Source organism: Pleurodeles waltl, chromosome 9, assembly GCF_031143425.1.
Source record: "Pleurodeles waltl isolate 20211129_DDA chromosome 9, aPleWal1.hap1.20221129, whole genome shotgun sequence".
Lineage (NCBI taxonomy): Eukaryota > Metazoa > Chordata > Amphibia > Caudata > Salamandridae > Pleurodeles > Pleurodeles waltl.
Window position 1 is genome coordinate 1,154,754,357 of NC_090448.1, and position 17,980 is coordinate 1,154,772,336.

Genomic DNA, 17,980 nt, shown 5'->3' on the forward strand with positions numbered 1-17,980 from the left:
GGAGAAATGAAGGAGGCGGGACTTCCAGAGGGAGGAGTCTTGTTCATGGAGGCCTCTGCCCGCCGAAATGTTGTACATTCTGGGAGGAGCTACAGTTTGTGAGAATTGCAGGCTTCAGTTCATGAATAATGCACCCCATACTGCTGTGGAGCTGGAGAGATTCTTATTGTTATGACTCCATTCCCGCGATATTAAAAAAAAAAAAAAAACCTAATGTGTCCTTGTGTAATGGAACTGGTGCGCATGTAAAGCGCTTCAGTACTTTCGGGTCGAGTTTGCAATACATAAAACTGCAAAGAAAAGAAAAGCTCACTGGAAATTTGCTGCTAATTTGTGTTTCTGTTCATGAATAGTACTGGTGTATACATAGCATAGGTGGGTGGTTGTTAAGGGCAGAATGCCTACAGAAAAGCAAAGACCATTGAGTAGATTAGATCACGTGATCCTTTTATATTGGACTCTTTCTCAATTCGAATGAAAAAAGAATCAGTAGCATAACAAAGGTCCCCGCAGCCCACATTTTGGGTGGGAGGGGGGAGCCTCGAGCTCCAGGGGGCTCCCTCAGCATAGTGCCCTGGCCTGAAAACCCCCTCAGTGAATCCGGAGGGGGCCTCTCCATATACTTTGCACGGGCACCCTCAAGTTTTGTTACGCCTCTGAAAATAACATTTGACTCTCCAGGCAAAATACAACTTTGCTGCTGGGGACCTCCCCGCATGTGAATAGAAATACCGTCTTCTGGTCTTTCTCGTGTACTTTAGCAGTATCCTGTGTCTGCTGGACACTAAGCCTACCTTGTCTTCTGGGTGCGCCCACCCTGGTTCTCATGGTGGAGCAGCAGAGATGGGTCTTACAACATAATAAAAGAGCCACCATATTATATATTAACATAACTTTTAGTGTCCAGTCTGTGTTCTATATGGTCATACTGGAGTGGGATGGTTCTGTTGGGAGTAAGACAAAGTTTGAAGGTGTTGAGATTAAGCAGTTTTTTGGGGTCTGATGGTGTTGGGTTTTAGGAGGGGTGGGCTTGTTAAGCATGTTCACGTGTGGGGGGGATTCTTTTTGTTTTGCAAATTATTTGCTGTGTGTTTGGTCAGAAAGCCTTTTGGCGGTTGTTTAAGCATTTCACATACATTAACAGGGACCCGTTTGTGGGGGATCAACCTCAGTGTTGTGCCCACCCAGCTTGCTTTGGGATGGTCTAACTTTCATAGAGTAGAGGCAGGCACAGTTAGTAATGTGTTGGTCCACCACTAGGAACCAGGAATTCTGGTTCACTGTCTATTCAGAATGATTTTTATGACACACAGCACACACAGACACAAGGCAATATGTTTGCTTTGCATTGTGAGCCTTGGCTGGAACATTAAAACAGCCTTCTGCAGTAAAAATAAAAAATAAAAACAGTTTTTTGTATACAATTTATCTATGACCTAAAAAGTAACAATGCTTTTTGATGGAGAGCACTTAAGAGCCCCTATTGCATTGAAGTGCAAGCACTTCAAAGGAGGTCGAGCGATTTACAAAAATAGTCAATAGGGTGAGGTGAGAGATAAATTTTCCTCTGAGACAACCTCCTAGTGCTGTGAAGCACTGCACAAATAATCTACAGCCTATTCCAGTGCTGTGGATGTGCAGCTCAGCAGAAGCCACATTGGGTACATTGCAGAGATGAGCCTTCTTCCTGCAGAGTTACTCCCTCAAACAGTTTGATCCTCGGCAGGAGCAGTGCGAGACTGTTAATTTAGGCCAAGCGTATGCTTCTGGGAGGACAATGAGGAGGGAATGAGTCCGAGAGGTCTCCTGGAGCTAGGCAATGATTGGTGCACCAGGCACAGGGTCTCTAAGTTGACCCGATCAATCGCCCAATGGATCGATTTGTAAGCTGGAGTGATGTGTCTGAGGAGCCTCCTAATCTGTAGACCAGGCCACCGATGAAGTGTGTGCTCTTTGTCACTTGTCTAATGACTCGACTGGGAGATCCCACAGATACCGATGCACTAGTGCAATGACCGGGTGATATGATCCTGAATATCACATACCACATACAACCTCATCCATGCAATATGACATACCAACGCCTTGCACACAGCAGCAGAGTATACAGGCAACACAAGGGCATTGACATCATTCAGGTCCCAGCCATCCTTTAAACTAGTCCTTTTCATAAGGAAAGCAAGAGAAATAAGTTTTGACAAAGCCAATAGGCTGGGACAATACTTTTGGCAATGCTGTACAGCATCAGTAAAAAGTAAAATGTGTTTAGCCGGTGCTGTGCAGCATTGACCAAAAAAAGAAATAAAGGACAAAAATATGCCTTGACGCATCACTCAGTAGGTACACGCATCACCTCGACGTGTATGCACATTCTTCACAATGCATGCGTGTACCTACTGAAATACGCATAAGCTATTTTATTTAATATTTTATTTACCAATCCAAGATATCAACATACTTGGCGCGGTAAATAAGTGTAAAACATTAAAAGAGCCGGAGAGCTCGGGGAGTGATTAAAAAAAAAACTGCATGAGAAGTGGAAGGAAACCAGTCACTCAATCTAAAAGATGGTAAGAAGGCTGAGCTCCAGGGGTAGGGCAAACACGAGAGGAAGGAAAGCCATTAGATGAGAAGCAAGCAAATCAGAGTGGACTGTAAAGCCAACCAATGGAAGCAGTGGGCGGGCGCTAAGCTGAAATTAGGTTAAAGCCAACCAATGGAAGCAGTGGGCGGGCACTAAGCTCAAAGTAGGTTCTTGGCATAGCCCACAATAAGCTTTTGCCTATGGACAGCTTAAAGCTTTCTGGCAGGTGAGACCTAAAAAGTTAGATGCCTAAGTAGGTATTTCTGTTTCATGTGCACAGAGGGGTAGGAAGAGGAGAGATGAGGGTCAACCATCCTAGGTGAGGATATGGAAGATGAGGAAATATAAATATTGTAAGGGCTTTGAAAGAGGGCTCACTGGTGTAGGAGGGAATGGGAGTGAGAGAGGGGGAGAGACAGGGAGGAGCCCAAGATAGGAAGATATGGAAAGAGAGAGAGTGCTTGCATGTCTGGGGAAGAGAGGGGGCGCCTATGAAGGGAGATTGGAATAGAAGAGACATGGGAAGTTGTTTCAGAGGTGAAATGAAGGAGAGAGAAAAAGAGATGGGAAACCAGTAAGAGGGACAGGGAAAGAGAGAGGCGGAAGAAGCGAATAGGAGAAGCGAGAGAGACAGGAAGCAAGTGCAGGCAAGAGGAGGAGATGGGGGAGAGAAGAAAGGAGAAAGGGCCTAATGAAGAGAGAAGACAGCCTGTGCAGGGAACAGGAATCACAGGAAGAAGGGACATCATTTAAATAGAAAGAAAGAGGGAGACAAAGGAAGCCCGTATAAGTGGGAGGGGAAAGAGGGAGACGGAGAGAGAGACCTGAGAGTTCGGGGATAGGAAGAAGAGAGGGTGAGGGTGGGAGAACCGCAACAAGGTTGGAGATGGAAAATGAACTGCCCAAGAGGCAGGGAAGGGGCTTCCCCCAGAACAAGAAGAGTTAAACAGAAATACTAAACAGTCGGGTGCCTAATACAGGAACACTGGGGTAAGGCTGGAGACCTGTCAGGGCCTAAGGGCGCAGGAGACCAGTCAGGGCCTGAGGTCGGCAAGAGGCTGCAGGAGACCTGTCGGGGCCTGAGGTCGGCAAGAGGCTGCAGGAGACCTGTCCAGGCCTGAGGTCGGCAAGAGGCTGCAGGAGACCTGTCGGGGTCTGAGGTCGGCAAGAGGCTGCAAGAGACCTGTCCGGGCCTGAGGTCGGCAAGAGGCTGCAGGAGACCTGTCCGGGCCTGAGGTCGGCAAGAGGCTGCAGGAGACCTGTCGGGGTCTGAGGTCGGCAAGAGGCAGCTGGAGACCTGTCAGGGCCTGAGGTCGGCAAGAAGCTGATGGAGACCTCTCAGGGCCTGAGGTCGCCAGGAGGCTGCAGGAGACTTGTCAGGGCCTGAGGTCAGCAGGAGGCTGCAGGGGACCTGTCCGGGCCTGAGGTCGGCAAGAGGCTGCTGGAGACCCGAGGGCGGCCGGCAAGAGGCTGCAGGAGACCTGCCAGGCCCTGAGGTCGGCAGGAGGCTGCAGGAGATCTCTAGGTTTTATAAGTTATGTTCAAAATTAAGTTTGCTCTTAATGCGAAAGCAGAAGAGAGATCTCTGTGTCATCCAACCACGAGACATTACACATTCCGCTCTGTTTCTATGCGCCCAACGAGCTCTGAGGAGCACTCAAAATAACAGCCGACTGTTAAGCGCAAACAAGCCCTTTTCCGTCAACTTTATAGTGTATATCTTTGTTTTTCCCAGCATCTCTGGAGATTGCTCGTCAACCTTACCCTGTTTCGATTTTCCTCGCCTGCCCCCAGGTGTTCTTGGGTAACATCTTAGCACAAGCGCTATCTAATCTGATACTATAGTGCTTTGAGGCGGGGCTCGTCGGTGACGAAATCGGCCTCCAGTGTACAAAATGAACCGCTGGGGATGTAGGGAGACGGGTCTAAGGAGACCTCATTTCTTGACCCGACCTCCCTAGTGGACCATAAGATATATCAGCTCTAGCAACTCGCTGCAGTCACATGTGCCGTCATCCATTTTGTCACACTAGAAGCGCTACATATTAGGCTGAATACAGGCACTAACGTGCAAGAGTAAAATACAGCTCGGGCATGTAAGAATAAAAGTGAGAATACAACTAATATAAAAATCTGCATATTTTATATAATATATATTTATAGATATATATTATATAAAATGCATAATATATAAATATATTATATATAACATATATATTATAGATAATAATATACAAATAAGCATATTTCTTCCTGTTGGTTTAAATACGTATTTTTCATACGTATTTTTCAGCGCATTACATATGTGTTGCTGTAAAACCAAATACTATTCATTTTAGTAAAGCAATATAATTATAGGGCCCCGTTGTCTGGTTGGCTCCACCTAAAATGAAATGAAAATCTTAGAAGTAACCCAACCCTCAGTGTCCTGGTGATGGCCTGCAAAACTGAGCAAATTGGCCAAAACACAGATATCCCAAAAATATCTTGTATAGCAACAGAAACATCAAGGGGAATGGATATTGTAATGGCTTTATTCTTACTAAAAACCTCACTAAGACATTATAAAGATTGAAACTAATTAATGCTGTCTTCGTTATTAAAATATAATTGAACAAAATGTAGTGTATATATTAGTTCATGTGGCATTGAACACGGTAAACGCCTAGGGACACGCTAGTCACTTTTCACAGTTGAAAAAAACCCACAAATTTGTAGAAATGATAAAAAATGCCCCAACCTTTTTAAAACAAGGTTTGTGCATGTTGCAGTGCATGTGTATATATGTAGGAAATATATGAAACAGAACATATCTAAACTAAAAGGACATCACAATGTATGCCCTACATTGAAATACACTAGTTGACTTCATATAAATATGTATGCCTTAGGTATCTGGACAGCTAAACCAACTTATGTAAACTAAAAGTCAATTAAACAAACTTTCTTCTCGAAAGCGTTTCTTGAAAAGGCCCGAGGTTGCGGTGAACGCTCCGCGAAGGGATGTTAAGTGTCACAACGTACAGTCTCAGCTGCAGCAGGGTGGGCTGGGGCCACAGGGCACAGAGTGCACGGTGTGCGCAGCTTCCTGCGAGTGAGCGTGCACACACCGTTGCACATGAACCAGCTGGTGACCAAACCCAGTATGCAGTGCTTATTTGTAAATAAAAACGTGCCGGTGCTCCAAACTCTCCTCTGAAAAACGCGATTGCTGCAATTAAATGTGCGAACACAAAACGTTGAGAGGTTGCGTAATTCTACAGCCACCTCGGGACTTTTAATCCATTTACAGCCGCTCCCTGCCCCTTCAGCTCATTTTTGCAGCTTTCTCCTTTCTCCTTTGTGATGCTTTTTCTGTTTCTCCGTCTTTCCCATATGTGGCTTTAGCTTGCAATAAGTCCCTGATACTGAAAATAAGTGCCGGCCTCAAAAATAGGTGCCGGTGAACACAACTGCCCTCCCCCGGAAACCACCGTAATAAGTACTGCCGGTATGACGTTGTACCCCGTACCCTGCTGTCTGGCTCTAGTCCCCATGGCGGATGGAGGGCTGGGCAGCATTGGTCTCGCCTGGTCCTACCGGTCAGACTCTGTAAGACACGGGTAGATACCTACGGCACCACCGCAGTGGGGTATGTAGTGCAGTGGCTGGCGTCCCGGTGGAGCCTTGAAATCCTCCTCACAGCGCGAGCGGAGGCAGCAGAAAACACTGGTGCAACAGTGACACCTAGTGGCTAGCCAGAGTGTGACTCTGCGCCCTACAATTGCAATCTGGTGCACAACCACAATGGCCATTTTAGGACCGACCATATTTAAAAACGACAATTGTCTATTCATATAGCGCCATGCCATAACATCGTCCCTGCCTGTGCCAGAGTGAGCAACGAATCAAGTGACGCAATTGGTACTCAGTGACCCCCAGAATTAGATTAATTTAGCATTCTTTCATCTCTTTTTTTTCTCAATGAGGAGCCCTGGGTGTGCACATGTGTGAGTACTTTAGCTCTGCCGTAAGACTCAAACTGCACCTCACTGAGGTCTCGTCTAGGCCAAGACATGTCTTGAGGTGCGTCTGTCCCCTGTAGAGAGGGGTCGTGGGCCTGTAGGTTTGAGATGAACTGTTCCTATGGGAAGGGACCAGAACTGATTTACATATGTTTGGCTCCTGTCAGTCATGCCACAGCGAGCAAAAAAAAAGATGGATTTGAAGGTGTGCCAAAGTAATTCTCAGTAACTGGGGTTCATTCATCCATTCCATTCATCACTTTTTTTGTTTTGTTAATAATGAGAAACTCACTTATCCGGCCCTGAACGTTTTACTGATAGGTTTGGTGCTTGGACCATAACTCGTGCCTCACAGGACGCTATAGCGCACTAAGACCCGCAGTGAGCCTCTAGGTGCTACTCACGAATGTTGCTGACCATGTTCCAGGTTATTGCCATGGGAACCTTCTCAATGTCTCCGTTCTGCCCCTTTTCTTGCAGCACGTCCCGGGATTGGCCGTGGAAGCTGACGCAGCGCGTGAAGTCGAACACCAGCAAGAAGCGCAAAGTGTCCCTGCTCTTCGACCACCTGGAGCCGGAGGAGCTGGCCGAGCACCTCACCTACCTGGAGTTCAAGTCCTTCCGGAGGATTGCCGTGAGTGAATGGCCGCCTTGGTGGCCTCGTGCCTGGGCAGCAGCCCGGGGACAGTTCTTGTGGTTTGAGGTTTGAACTAGGCGAGCAGGTTCTTCTCGAGAGACACTGGAAGTCCAAGGCTTGTGGCAGCTTTACTTGGTGGTGGCACAGAGCCAGTGGTTATAGTTTGAGGTAGTTCTGGAAATCCGAGGCCCCTATAGCAGCTTTACTCCTGGGCAGTAGCCCAGGACCAGGAGTATTGGCTTGGGGTGGCACTGGAAATCAAAGGCCCTTATGGCAGCTTTACTCCTGGGCAGTAGCCCAGGGCCAGGTGTTATGGCTTGAGGTGGCACTGGAAATCCAAGGCCCCTATGCCAGCTTTACTCCTGGGCAGTAGCCCAGGGCCAGGTGTTATGGCTTGAGGTGGCACTGGAAATCAAAGGCCCTTATGGCAGCTTTACTCCTGGGCAGTAGCCCAGGGCCAGGTGTATTGGCTTGAGGTTGCACTGGAAATCCAAGGCCCCTTTGGCAGCTTTACTCCTGCGCAGTAGCCCAGGCCAAGGGGTTATGGCTTGAGGTGGCACTGGAAATCAAAGGCCCTTATGGCAGCTTTACTCCTGGGCTGTAGCCCAGGGCCAGGAGTATTGGCTTGAGGTTGCACTAGAAATCCAAGGCCCCTATGGCAGCTTTACTCCTGCGCAGTGGCCCAGGACCAGGAGTATTGGCTTGAGGTGGCACTGGAAATCAAAGGCCCTTATGGCAGCTTTACTCCTGGGCAGTAGCCCAGGGACCAGTCTTGTGACTTGAAGTGGCACTGGAAGTGCAAGGCCCCCTGGCAGCTTTACATCTAGGTGGCAGCCCATGGCCAGGACGTATAGCTTGAGGTGACACTGGAAGTCCAAGGCCCCTATGGCAGCATTACTCCTGGATGGAAGCCCAGGGCCAGGTCGTATAGCTTGAGGTGGAACTGGAATTCTAAGGCCCCTATGGCAACTTTACTCCTGGGTGGCAGACCAGGGCCTGGTCTTATAGCTTGAGATTTGTTTAACCAACCTGGCAGGTTCTTCTGGAGAGGCACTGGAAGTCCAAGGCCCCTATGGCAGCTTTACTCCTAGGTGGCAGTCCAGGGCTGGTTCCTATAGTTTGAGGTAACTCTGGAGGTCCAAGGCCCCTACGGCAGCCTTACTCCTGGGTGGCAGCCCAGGCCAGGTATTATAGCTTGAGGTGGCACTGGATGTCTGACGCCCCTAATGCAGCTTTACTCCTGGGTGGTAACCCAGGGCCAAATCCCTGTGGCTGGACCATTGGGAACACATCAGATCAAGGACTATGCTTTATTTAACAACTAAATGTGTTCTGCGGGTTTTAGTCCTAAACATTTTTTTTGTGCAGCAATTATTTTATTGACATAAATTAAGTACTAAAAATAACAGCAAATATAGTGACATGCAAATCCAACATGAACCCATATTGAGATACAAACAGTGCTTAATTTGTGCTTGTTGTTTCCGGTGCTGAGCACCGGCACGTATTTTTGAGGGCCAGCGCTTATTCTTCTACCTCAAGCATTTGCTGCGTGCAAAAGACACATTTGGGAAAGATGGAGGAAGAGAAAAACGAAAAAGTGTCACAAAGGTAGAAAGCAGAAAGCTGCAAGAATGAGTTGACTGGGCAGGGAGTGGCTGTAAATGAATTGAAGAGGCCCGAGATGGCTTCAGGATTACGCTGCCTCAGTATTCCGTGATCACACATTAAATGCAGCGGCCGCGAGTTTCAGAGCAGGAATTTGGGCCCGGCATGTTTTTATTTACAAATTAAGCACTGGATACAAATGTTGATTGCGATACGTGTACCAATAACAAAAAATCCTAATATATAAGAAAGGGAGAAAAGAGAGGGGCAAGAAAATTACCTAGAGAAAGAGAAAGTAAAGAGAAGGAGGTAAGAAAGAAAAGAAGGGAGGGTGACAAAACTACAAAGCACAGAAGAAAAGCATGGGCCAGGGAAACTTATATGCCATAGAATGACCAAGAACCAGAAACATGGTGTCAGATTTAAGAAGCCCCTTGCGCCACCTTAGTATAATTTTTCTGACGCTATTGTGGCGTTAGGTCGGCAAAAACGCTGCGCTATATATACAAAGTGGCGCAATGTACGCATTGCGCCACTTTGTGAACCCTTGTGCCACATTATGCCTGCACCAGGCATAATGTATGCAAGGGGGGTGTTCTGGCGTTAGGAGGCCCAGAAAAATGGCGCAGTGGAATCCAAGAGATTCCACTGTGCCATTTCTAGTGTCATTTTTAATACCTGCCTAAAACTGGTGTTAAAATGATGCTCCTATTGTTTTCAATGGGGCTCCTTTCACTTTGCAGAATTAGCGTCAATATTTTCGGTACTAATCCTGCAAAGCGACAAACTAGTGTCAACGTTTTTGATGCTAGTTCTCTAACATGCGCCATAGTGTTCTGTATCATAAATATGGCACACACATGGTGGTGTTATGGGGGGGCGCAATGAAACGCAAGAAAAGTGGCACATTGTGATTTGATACACCACTTTTCATAAATTTGCCCCGTGGTGTCCTGACTATGAGAGCAGGTGGTCGGTCACCTTTGCTACCTTATGCCCAGATTGCTATCCTGGTCCACACATAGTATGCCCGGATTGCTATCCTGGTCCACACATAGTAGCCCTGTGGCATGTTAATGCGGGGATGCCCAACCAATGACCATATCAGATGCTTAGCATACCACTGGGGACCCTATATTTTTGGTACAGTTATTCTGCCTACAAATATAATACCTTAACCTTATTCACAGTGTACCAGTGGTATAACCATTAGGGCTACAATCCCACAATGCATATGGTTTCAAATTTAAGAGCAGGACTTGAACATGGTGACCCTGGTGACAAGGAGTAATTTTCTGACATTAACAATGTGACCTGGGTTTAGCCATGGGAACCAGCTAGCTTCTACAATCTCTGCAAAAGATGCCTCAACTGGTCTTAAAGATAACTCCCAGTCCTACTTTGTTTTCCAACTTACTGTATTCTGGGATTTGTAGTCTTGGTCCAGTTCAACAGAACCTATTGGAATACCACACATGAAAACAGGGGTTTGTAAAATGGAAGCCCAGGACTGACATCGCTCCTGATGTACAGTGTGGCCGAGACCCATTGGACAGTATGCCTGACTCCCAGCGCATAGCATGCCTCAACCCAATGTACAGTATACACAGGCCGCAGGATGCAGCGTGTCTCAAACACAGTGCTCATCAAGTCTGAGCCCAAGTGTACAAATGGGGCCAGTTCACAGACATTTGGATTGTGTAAAGTGGTACTCTTGTAGCGCTCTCTTACCTATGCCTACACGCCTTCGTGAATCAGCATCAGATCGTCCAGCCCTCTATGGACAAATGTGCAAAGAGGCCAGAGTCCCTTCTATTTATACTAACTGTATAAGAAAACACAGTTGCCTCTGTGTTGTGCGCAGAATGTGTTCACACAAACTGCCATTCAATCGTGATAACCGACTATCTCATATTTACATTAGTACTGATTTCTATTGGTGAAGCGCACTCAAATTTACATCCGTCTCAACAAAACATCCACTTTGAACAATACACATCAACTTAATATGATTATAATACAATTATAAATGCCAAGCATCCATTAACCTCACATTTTCAACCTGACAACATATATGACAAAAAACAGTCAACGCGTGCTTCCCAGTGCGGCTTTGCTCCCTGTGACGTCAACATTTGCATTGGCTGGTACACGAGGGAGCGTACCATGAATGAGGTCCTCCATGGTGAATTTCAAAGTGTGGTCCTTCGAGTCCACCTTATCGATGATATGCTGTTAATTTGGAAATGTATTGAAGAGGATCTATTGCCATTTCACCATTTTTAAATGAGAAGCCATATAAGATGCAACTAACAACTGAATATAGTAAAGAACTCATTCCATGTTGTAGTTGTGTATGAATATTCCCCAAATATTCCCATTTATATTTTATTTATATACCTTTGAGGAGTAGTACTTTACTTACTGCAAAATGCCTTTGTGAATAGTTTCCAGGTCTAATGCTCTCCCTTGTTTCTTTTGCCCCCTCTAGTTCTCCGATTACCAGAATTACATTGTGCACAGCTGTGTGAAGGAGAGCCCCACCATGGAGCGGTCGGTCGCGCTGTGCAACGGCATCTCCCAGTGGGTGCAGCTGATGGTGCTCAGTAGGCCCACCCCGCAGCTCCGGGCTGAAGTCCTCATCAAGTTCATTCATGTGGCCCAGGTGGGATGTACACGCTTTACTGCATTAATGTGAATTCTCCGCAGTCTTCTCACATCTACAGATTGAGTCATCTATAGGGAAATCTGGAGATTACCCCAGACATGGGTATCTTGGAGTGAGCCACGTGTGCCCTCCATGTAGCTTGGATCAGTGGTCCCCAACCAGTGGTCCGAGGCCCACCAGGGGTTCATGACACATTCCCAGGGGCTCCGCAGGCCTGAGCCGTCAGGAAGGCACTTCTCCAGCTCGTGCCTCTGACAGAAACATGTGCATGTTTTTATATGTATTACTTCCTTGCTGCAGCAGTTTTAAAAGCACTGCAAAGTTCTTTATACATCCAGCAGCTTTCAGGCAAAAATAAAAGCATCAAGATAACTCGGGTGCTTAATATACCCACTGGAAAGAGATGGGAGTTTTGTCTAGTGGCAGTTTTGACTCATCTAGGGTAGCGCAAATTGTTAATATGCCTTCTGCAAAGAATGTGTATCATGCAAAGAACAGTGTTTTATGTGCATAGCACAGTGGGTTACTGCTTTTGTCACAGAGATTCTTTTGTTACTGTGCAGTTCATAAATTACAATCGTAATCTAGCACAGTGAGCAATGAACTGCCATTAAAGAGCTGCATGCAAACTACATGGCACAAATTAGAAAGTTATGTTTTTTCCAGTTTTTAATTATCCTTATGCTACTAAAAAAGATTTGCTTGAATTGAAATATATTGTTATTATTAAAGTCAGCTCTGATCACTGTGTTATGTTCTAAATCCTGAGTCTGTGCATCTCCAGACCAAGCGCTCTTAGAAAATTCCTACCAGTGTGGATGACATGTGAATCCTACACCTTGTGGTCCCTTGTAAAGTGCTCCGACCCCCTACACTGGTAATGAGAGGTGCTATAGAACAAATACATCACATGTGACAGAGAGGCTATGGAGAGTATTTATATAGCGCTTACTACCCCTGACGAGGCGTCAAAGTGCTTTTCGGCGAGTAGCACGTTACTCCGGAACCCAAGAGGATTAGTGTTGAACTAGTATAGGGAAATATGAGTACATAATTAGTATTAGTTGATTTGAGCAGAGGATATGTGAGATTGTTAGTAGGTTAGAATAGAATAATGGAGGGATAGAGGAGGGAAGAACCCAGAAGTGTTAATTGAGAGTTTAAAGTAATAGGATGCGGCTTGGGATGAGTAAAGGAGAGATGGAGGAGGGAAGAGCCTGTGGAAAGGGGTTAAGGAGATCATAGTAGTAGAAGGGGTTTTGAATAAGTTAAAGGTGAGATAAGTGATGGAGAATTTAGTAGGGTTGTTTGGGAGATCACATAGTAGTAAACGGAGGTTCGAGCGATCCAGTAAGAGCTTAGGAGGGGTTATTTTGGAGATCATACTAGGAGAATGGGTTTGGGATGATTCCAAGTGGGGATGAATGACAGATTGATAGAGGTATAGGGTGATGGGGGCGACTGAGTAAAGCTTACGAGATAGTACTTTTTTTTCCCCTCTTGTACAGTCGGACTAAAGTAATAAATAGATATGTAAATACATAGTAAGGGAATATATGTGTAAGGAATATAATAATGGATATAATATTTTGAGATTTAAAGTTGTTGCATAAATGCAAACTTAAGATTTGCAATATTTGCGGTTAGTTTATTTGTGTACTTTTCACACATTATTTGATCTTTCCTCAATATTTCAATAGTGAAATGCTTGCAGATAAATAGTTATGATAAAATTTGCTCATTGTGATAGATAAAATGAGAACAGAGATTCATAAGTATCGACTTATAGACTATGTAATGACCTATGAATTTGTTAAGCATAGAATAATATACACATATGTATGTATACACACACAGTATACATACTTGTATATACATAAATGCACACATATATACACACACACACATATATACATTTACTGTAAGTAAATAAACATTTGTTGAACAGACTTCAAGAGTAGGTATATATTCTATTATTATAAAATAGTAACTATACATATTTCTTAAAGAAATACACATATCTAGATATATACACATAATCAGATTATAAATAAGATGAGGCCCTTATGGATTTACTTCCTTTTTCCACCACATATTCATGTGAAAAAGCTTTCTCAGACCTTATGTACCTAAAAAATAAAAACAGAAATCACTTCGGAAATGTAGAATCTGACCTGAGGATTCAGCTTTCCTAAATGAAACCAAACATTGAAAAGTTAGTCGGCGAGATGCAGCATCAACCTTCCCATTACATTTTTTTTACTTTTGCATATTTTTTCAATATAAAGAAATTATATCTTTAGTAGTTTGAGTATTTATATAGGGCGTTCTTGTTTGTGTATTTTTTGCGAATTACTGTTTTATTGTTCGAAATTAAATCCTACAAATTGCTTGGGGGTCCCCGGCTTCCAGTAGTGATTCAGTGGGGGTCCTCAGGAGTCAAAAGGTTGGGAACCACTGTCTTGGATTGTTGAGCTATTGTGGCCAGCAAGGTAGATTAACACAGAATAACCACGCAATAATGCTAGAGCTGAAACCCTTAAGTAGGTGGGGTGAATTAGCCCTTACCGATGCTCAGATCAAGTAAGCAAAATTAATTGAAAATGTTCCCGATAATCGTGTAGGTGAGACACATCGAGTTGTAATGTATTTTTATGTTCGGAGAAGGATAACTTGGCACATTAACGTCACATTCATGGCATGTCTGGAACCCTTAGTAGGTGAGATTGATGATACCCTGATGTGATGATATGTCATATGTCTATCCTCACACTGGCAATATTGATACATTTGAGTGTCTGTTATTCTGCTAGCACTTCCCATTTTAAATTATTCACATAAATGTATAGTTTTATTGAGCCCTCGATATCCGTTTGTAAGATATTACAAGCAACCTAGTCCATTAGGTTGATCCACATTACTCTGATACATTCAATCACCTACATTTTTATGCATAACACTGGTGATTTTACACATGTTTATATGTGATGCAAATCTGTTCCCCTATCTTTAACAAAGCATTATTCAACATAGTGATCTCACTGATTATACAGGACATGCCTCTCAAGTGTGCCCTCTTGTGCCTTGTGACATTCCTTATGCTGTGCTTATGGTTGTAACCTGTCATCTGAATCTGTGTAAAGTATCCCACTCGGTTGTGTCTGCGCTAGATACTAAAACTGCTTATAAATAAATATCTAGTTAATGACCATCATGTTAGTAGTATTGGCAAATTTTATTCTCAATAGTCAGATGAAAAGCTGGCCACATTTCTGTCTCATGGATTACACGTCATTAGGTCTTGCATCAGTAGGATTGGTCAAAATGGTATCCATTTATGGTCCGAAGAAGGACCAGTAAGCCACATATCTATTTTAGTTATGATGCATCATTCATTCTTGTGTTGGAAGGACTACTTTGGTGCTGAAGTTCTTGAGAAGTTGGCTACATTCTTGTCTCGTTACTGACACCTCATTAATGCTTCTGTTAGGAAGACTGGCAAACATTAGAATTTGTTTATGGTCGGAAGAGAAGCTGCCCAGATTTTTGCCTTATTAATAACACCTCATTTATTCTCCTGGTGGTAGGTTTTGTGAACTTTAGTGGCCAAAGCAGGACAATTGGCCACCTTTCTATCCTGTTCCAGACACTTCTCACTCACACTTATCCTTCAATCTTCTCTCCTGCAGAAGCTCCACCAGCTGCAGAACTTCAATACCCTGATGGCCGTGATTGGCGGGCTCTGTCACAGCGCCATCTCCAGGCTCAAGGAGACTAACTGCCACGTCCCTCATGAAGTCAGCAAGGTCAGTGCCACCAGCTTTCCTCTTTCCTGTCCACCTCATGCTTTGTTTGAGCTTTCTGAGGCACAATGAATTGTGAGCATGCACGCCTAGCACTGGCAGCTCTAGGGAAAGGGGACATGTGGGGCCTGTGCCACAGCCCTATTTGACCTGACCCCGCCACCACAGATGTTGAATGTGTCAGGATGTGGCACCCTGCCACACACATTAATTTGTCCAACCACCTTTCATTGCAAAGAAGTGTTTACTTAAAAGGTTTAAATCTGGCATTGTATTTATGTTGTGTATATAGCTACATATACATACAAAGATATATACCCCACCATTTTATTTGTGGCCCAGTAAAATTAATCTCTAGGAATGCCACTGACACCCAGCGTGAACCTGTATATTGAAACACAATTATGAAGGTTCAGGGTCAAAGGAAGACACCTGATGCTTGAGACACCAACATAAGACGCTAACAATAATAATGCAAGGGTCCACAGAATATCCTGTTGGTTAATACATAAACCAAGTGGATTATGTCCAGTGTGCCGGTGACAGATGATAATCCTGCTGGGCTGACTCCATCTTTCATTTTACTAGAGGGAGTTAAATGAATGCCACTAAGGTGGCAATGCCACCAAATGGTAGTTAAAGCGCCACAAGGTACTCTGCGAAGCTAGCCTTGCCATATTTCCTAACCCAGTTGGCATTTAAATGTACGTTTCATGTTTTCTCCTTAAATACCAAACCTTGACTATTCACTTTCCTGAGTCTTCTGACTCTGTGAAGTCCAGTATCGCTATGCCTGGGAGAGAAGTGTATCCGTGTCCGGGCAATGGATGGCGTGTGCTTGTGTGTTTGGGCGTAGATAACACTGTAGTATCCATACATCTCTACGGGAGCCTACCTGTTTTTGGCGCAAACGCACCCTACCTGGCTTGGAAAGATGATGCCTCCCTGCCATGATCATTTTATATGAGCTGTCCTTTTTTCACCCAGAGTACCAGACAGTCTGAGAGCCCCCTGAAGGTGGTTCACACACTAGCACTTTAATTCTTCAACTGAGCCCAGCTCAGCTTTCACAAGGAAACCATCTTTCCAACCCTATGTTTCCACTTACCACACCGGTGCATTCTGGGACTTGTAGTTTTGCTTTTTCACAAGTAAACCTATTGGAGCTGCACACCCAAAAGCAGGTATATGGGAAAGGACGGATCAGGTTTGAAAAGTTTCATTCTATTACCATGGAGTCCTATCCTAACTCCGCCGAACGGGTTCACATGGATTCTCCAGGCTTTGACTGACTCTCCAGTGACAGCAAAAGATATGACTAAAGTCCACCAAGTTATATGACCATGAAAAGGATACTTGCATTGTGTAAAGGGAACTGTGATTTTCACTGTGCTATCAGCAGGTAAAAGTGGGAAGTCAAACACGATAGCAGAAGGAACTTACTTATCAGAAAAGTACATTGTTCCAGGCGTCATAGCAGAAAGCAGCACTCTGGGATCCGCCCGCGTCCTCAAGATCACACACATGTCAGTGTGAGAGCCAGGTTTAAACTCACAGCTCTTGAGTCCAAAACCAGTTTATTCCTGGAACCCCCACAATAAGCTTAGATAATGGAAAGACTCCTTGGAAGCTGCAGTGGTTCATTTGCTGAGACAGACCCCGGGATAGTGGAATGAAGGTTTTCATTTTAGGGTTTAAAGGAAATGCTTGTCCCACAGAAAGTGCTTCAGGAAAACCGATTAGGCTTAAAGGGTCTAGAACAGGCTTCTCCAACGAGTAGCTCATGAGCTACTGGTAACTGTCCCGCCTGTTGTAAGTAGCTCCCCTGCGTGCATCCCAGCATATTAAATTAGAAACTTTTGATTAGGTAAATTATTGCATGTATGCCAAAACTGTATTCAAGACAAAAATGTGTCAATTTTCAGAACTCATATGCTGATGTTTGTAGAAAAATGACTTGCATTTCCAAGATATATTCAAAGCAGTTTTTGAGTGATTATCATGTGGACTTACTAATATTACATTTGTGCAAGGGCCATTGCAGCTGTAGTTGTTCTGAATTACCCATGTAGAAGTATTTAAATTTGGCAAAGCCTTTTTTCCCTTACTGCTGACACCCCTGTCTGATGCACTGAGGTGATCACACCACTGCTAGTAATCTTGCATATGGTGGCACTGATGTAATCTTGCTTGATGTGGCTACTACCACAAAACTAATATTAGTAACTCACAGTGACTTTCACTGAACATAAGTTGCTCTTACAACTCAAAAAGTTGGAGACCCTGGTCCAGAAAAAGCGGAAATACCTGAAATTGGAAGCCTAAATGTGAAATAGGTCTGTGACCCGTGTGTGTCTGCACTTCCACTTCCGGATGTGGGCCAACAGAAGTGTTCCTAAGCCGGCTGATGGAGAGCTATTAGCACTGCATCCTCGGAGCCCTTCCTCCCACTCCTTGCGCTTGAAACCCAAGCAAATCTATAGCTTTGGCTCTTGCTTTAGCACTTCCGCCCATTGGGAGCTTAGTACAGACTGCAGTTGCCTCTGTTTGTCACACCCAGCTTGCTGCTTACCTTCACCTCTTCACTGGTGGTTATTGCCTGTGGGAACCAGACAGTGTGCAATGGGTAAAAATAAGGGAAACCTTGGTGCATAAACTGTATACTCAATTATCCAT

General features: G+C 44.6%; 1 protein-coding gene across 4 annotated transcripts in view; it reads left to right on the top strand.

Moving 5' to 3' along the window:
• RASGRP1 (RAS guanyl releasing protein 1) overlaps nucleotides 1–17,980 on the top strand; it is a 217,171-nt gene that overhangs the window by 176,842 nt on the left and 22,349 nt on the right. For all 4 annotated transcript variants that reach the window (XM_069209007.1, XM_069209005.1, XM_069209004.1 and 1 more), the window contains 3 exons: nucleotides 7,069–7,222; nucleotides 11,325–11,498; nucleotides 15,191–15,307. In XM_069209007.1, the coding sequence (XP_069065108.1) occupies nucleotides 7,069–7,222; nucleotides 11,325–11,498; nucleotides 15,191–15,307 (445 nt within the window). The remainder of the gene's footprint in view (nucleotides 1–7,068; nucleotides 7,223–11,324; nucleotides 11,499–15,190; nucleotides 15,308–17,980) is intronic.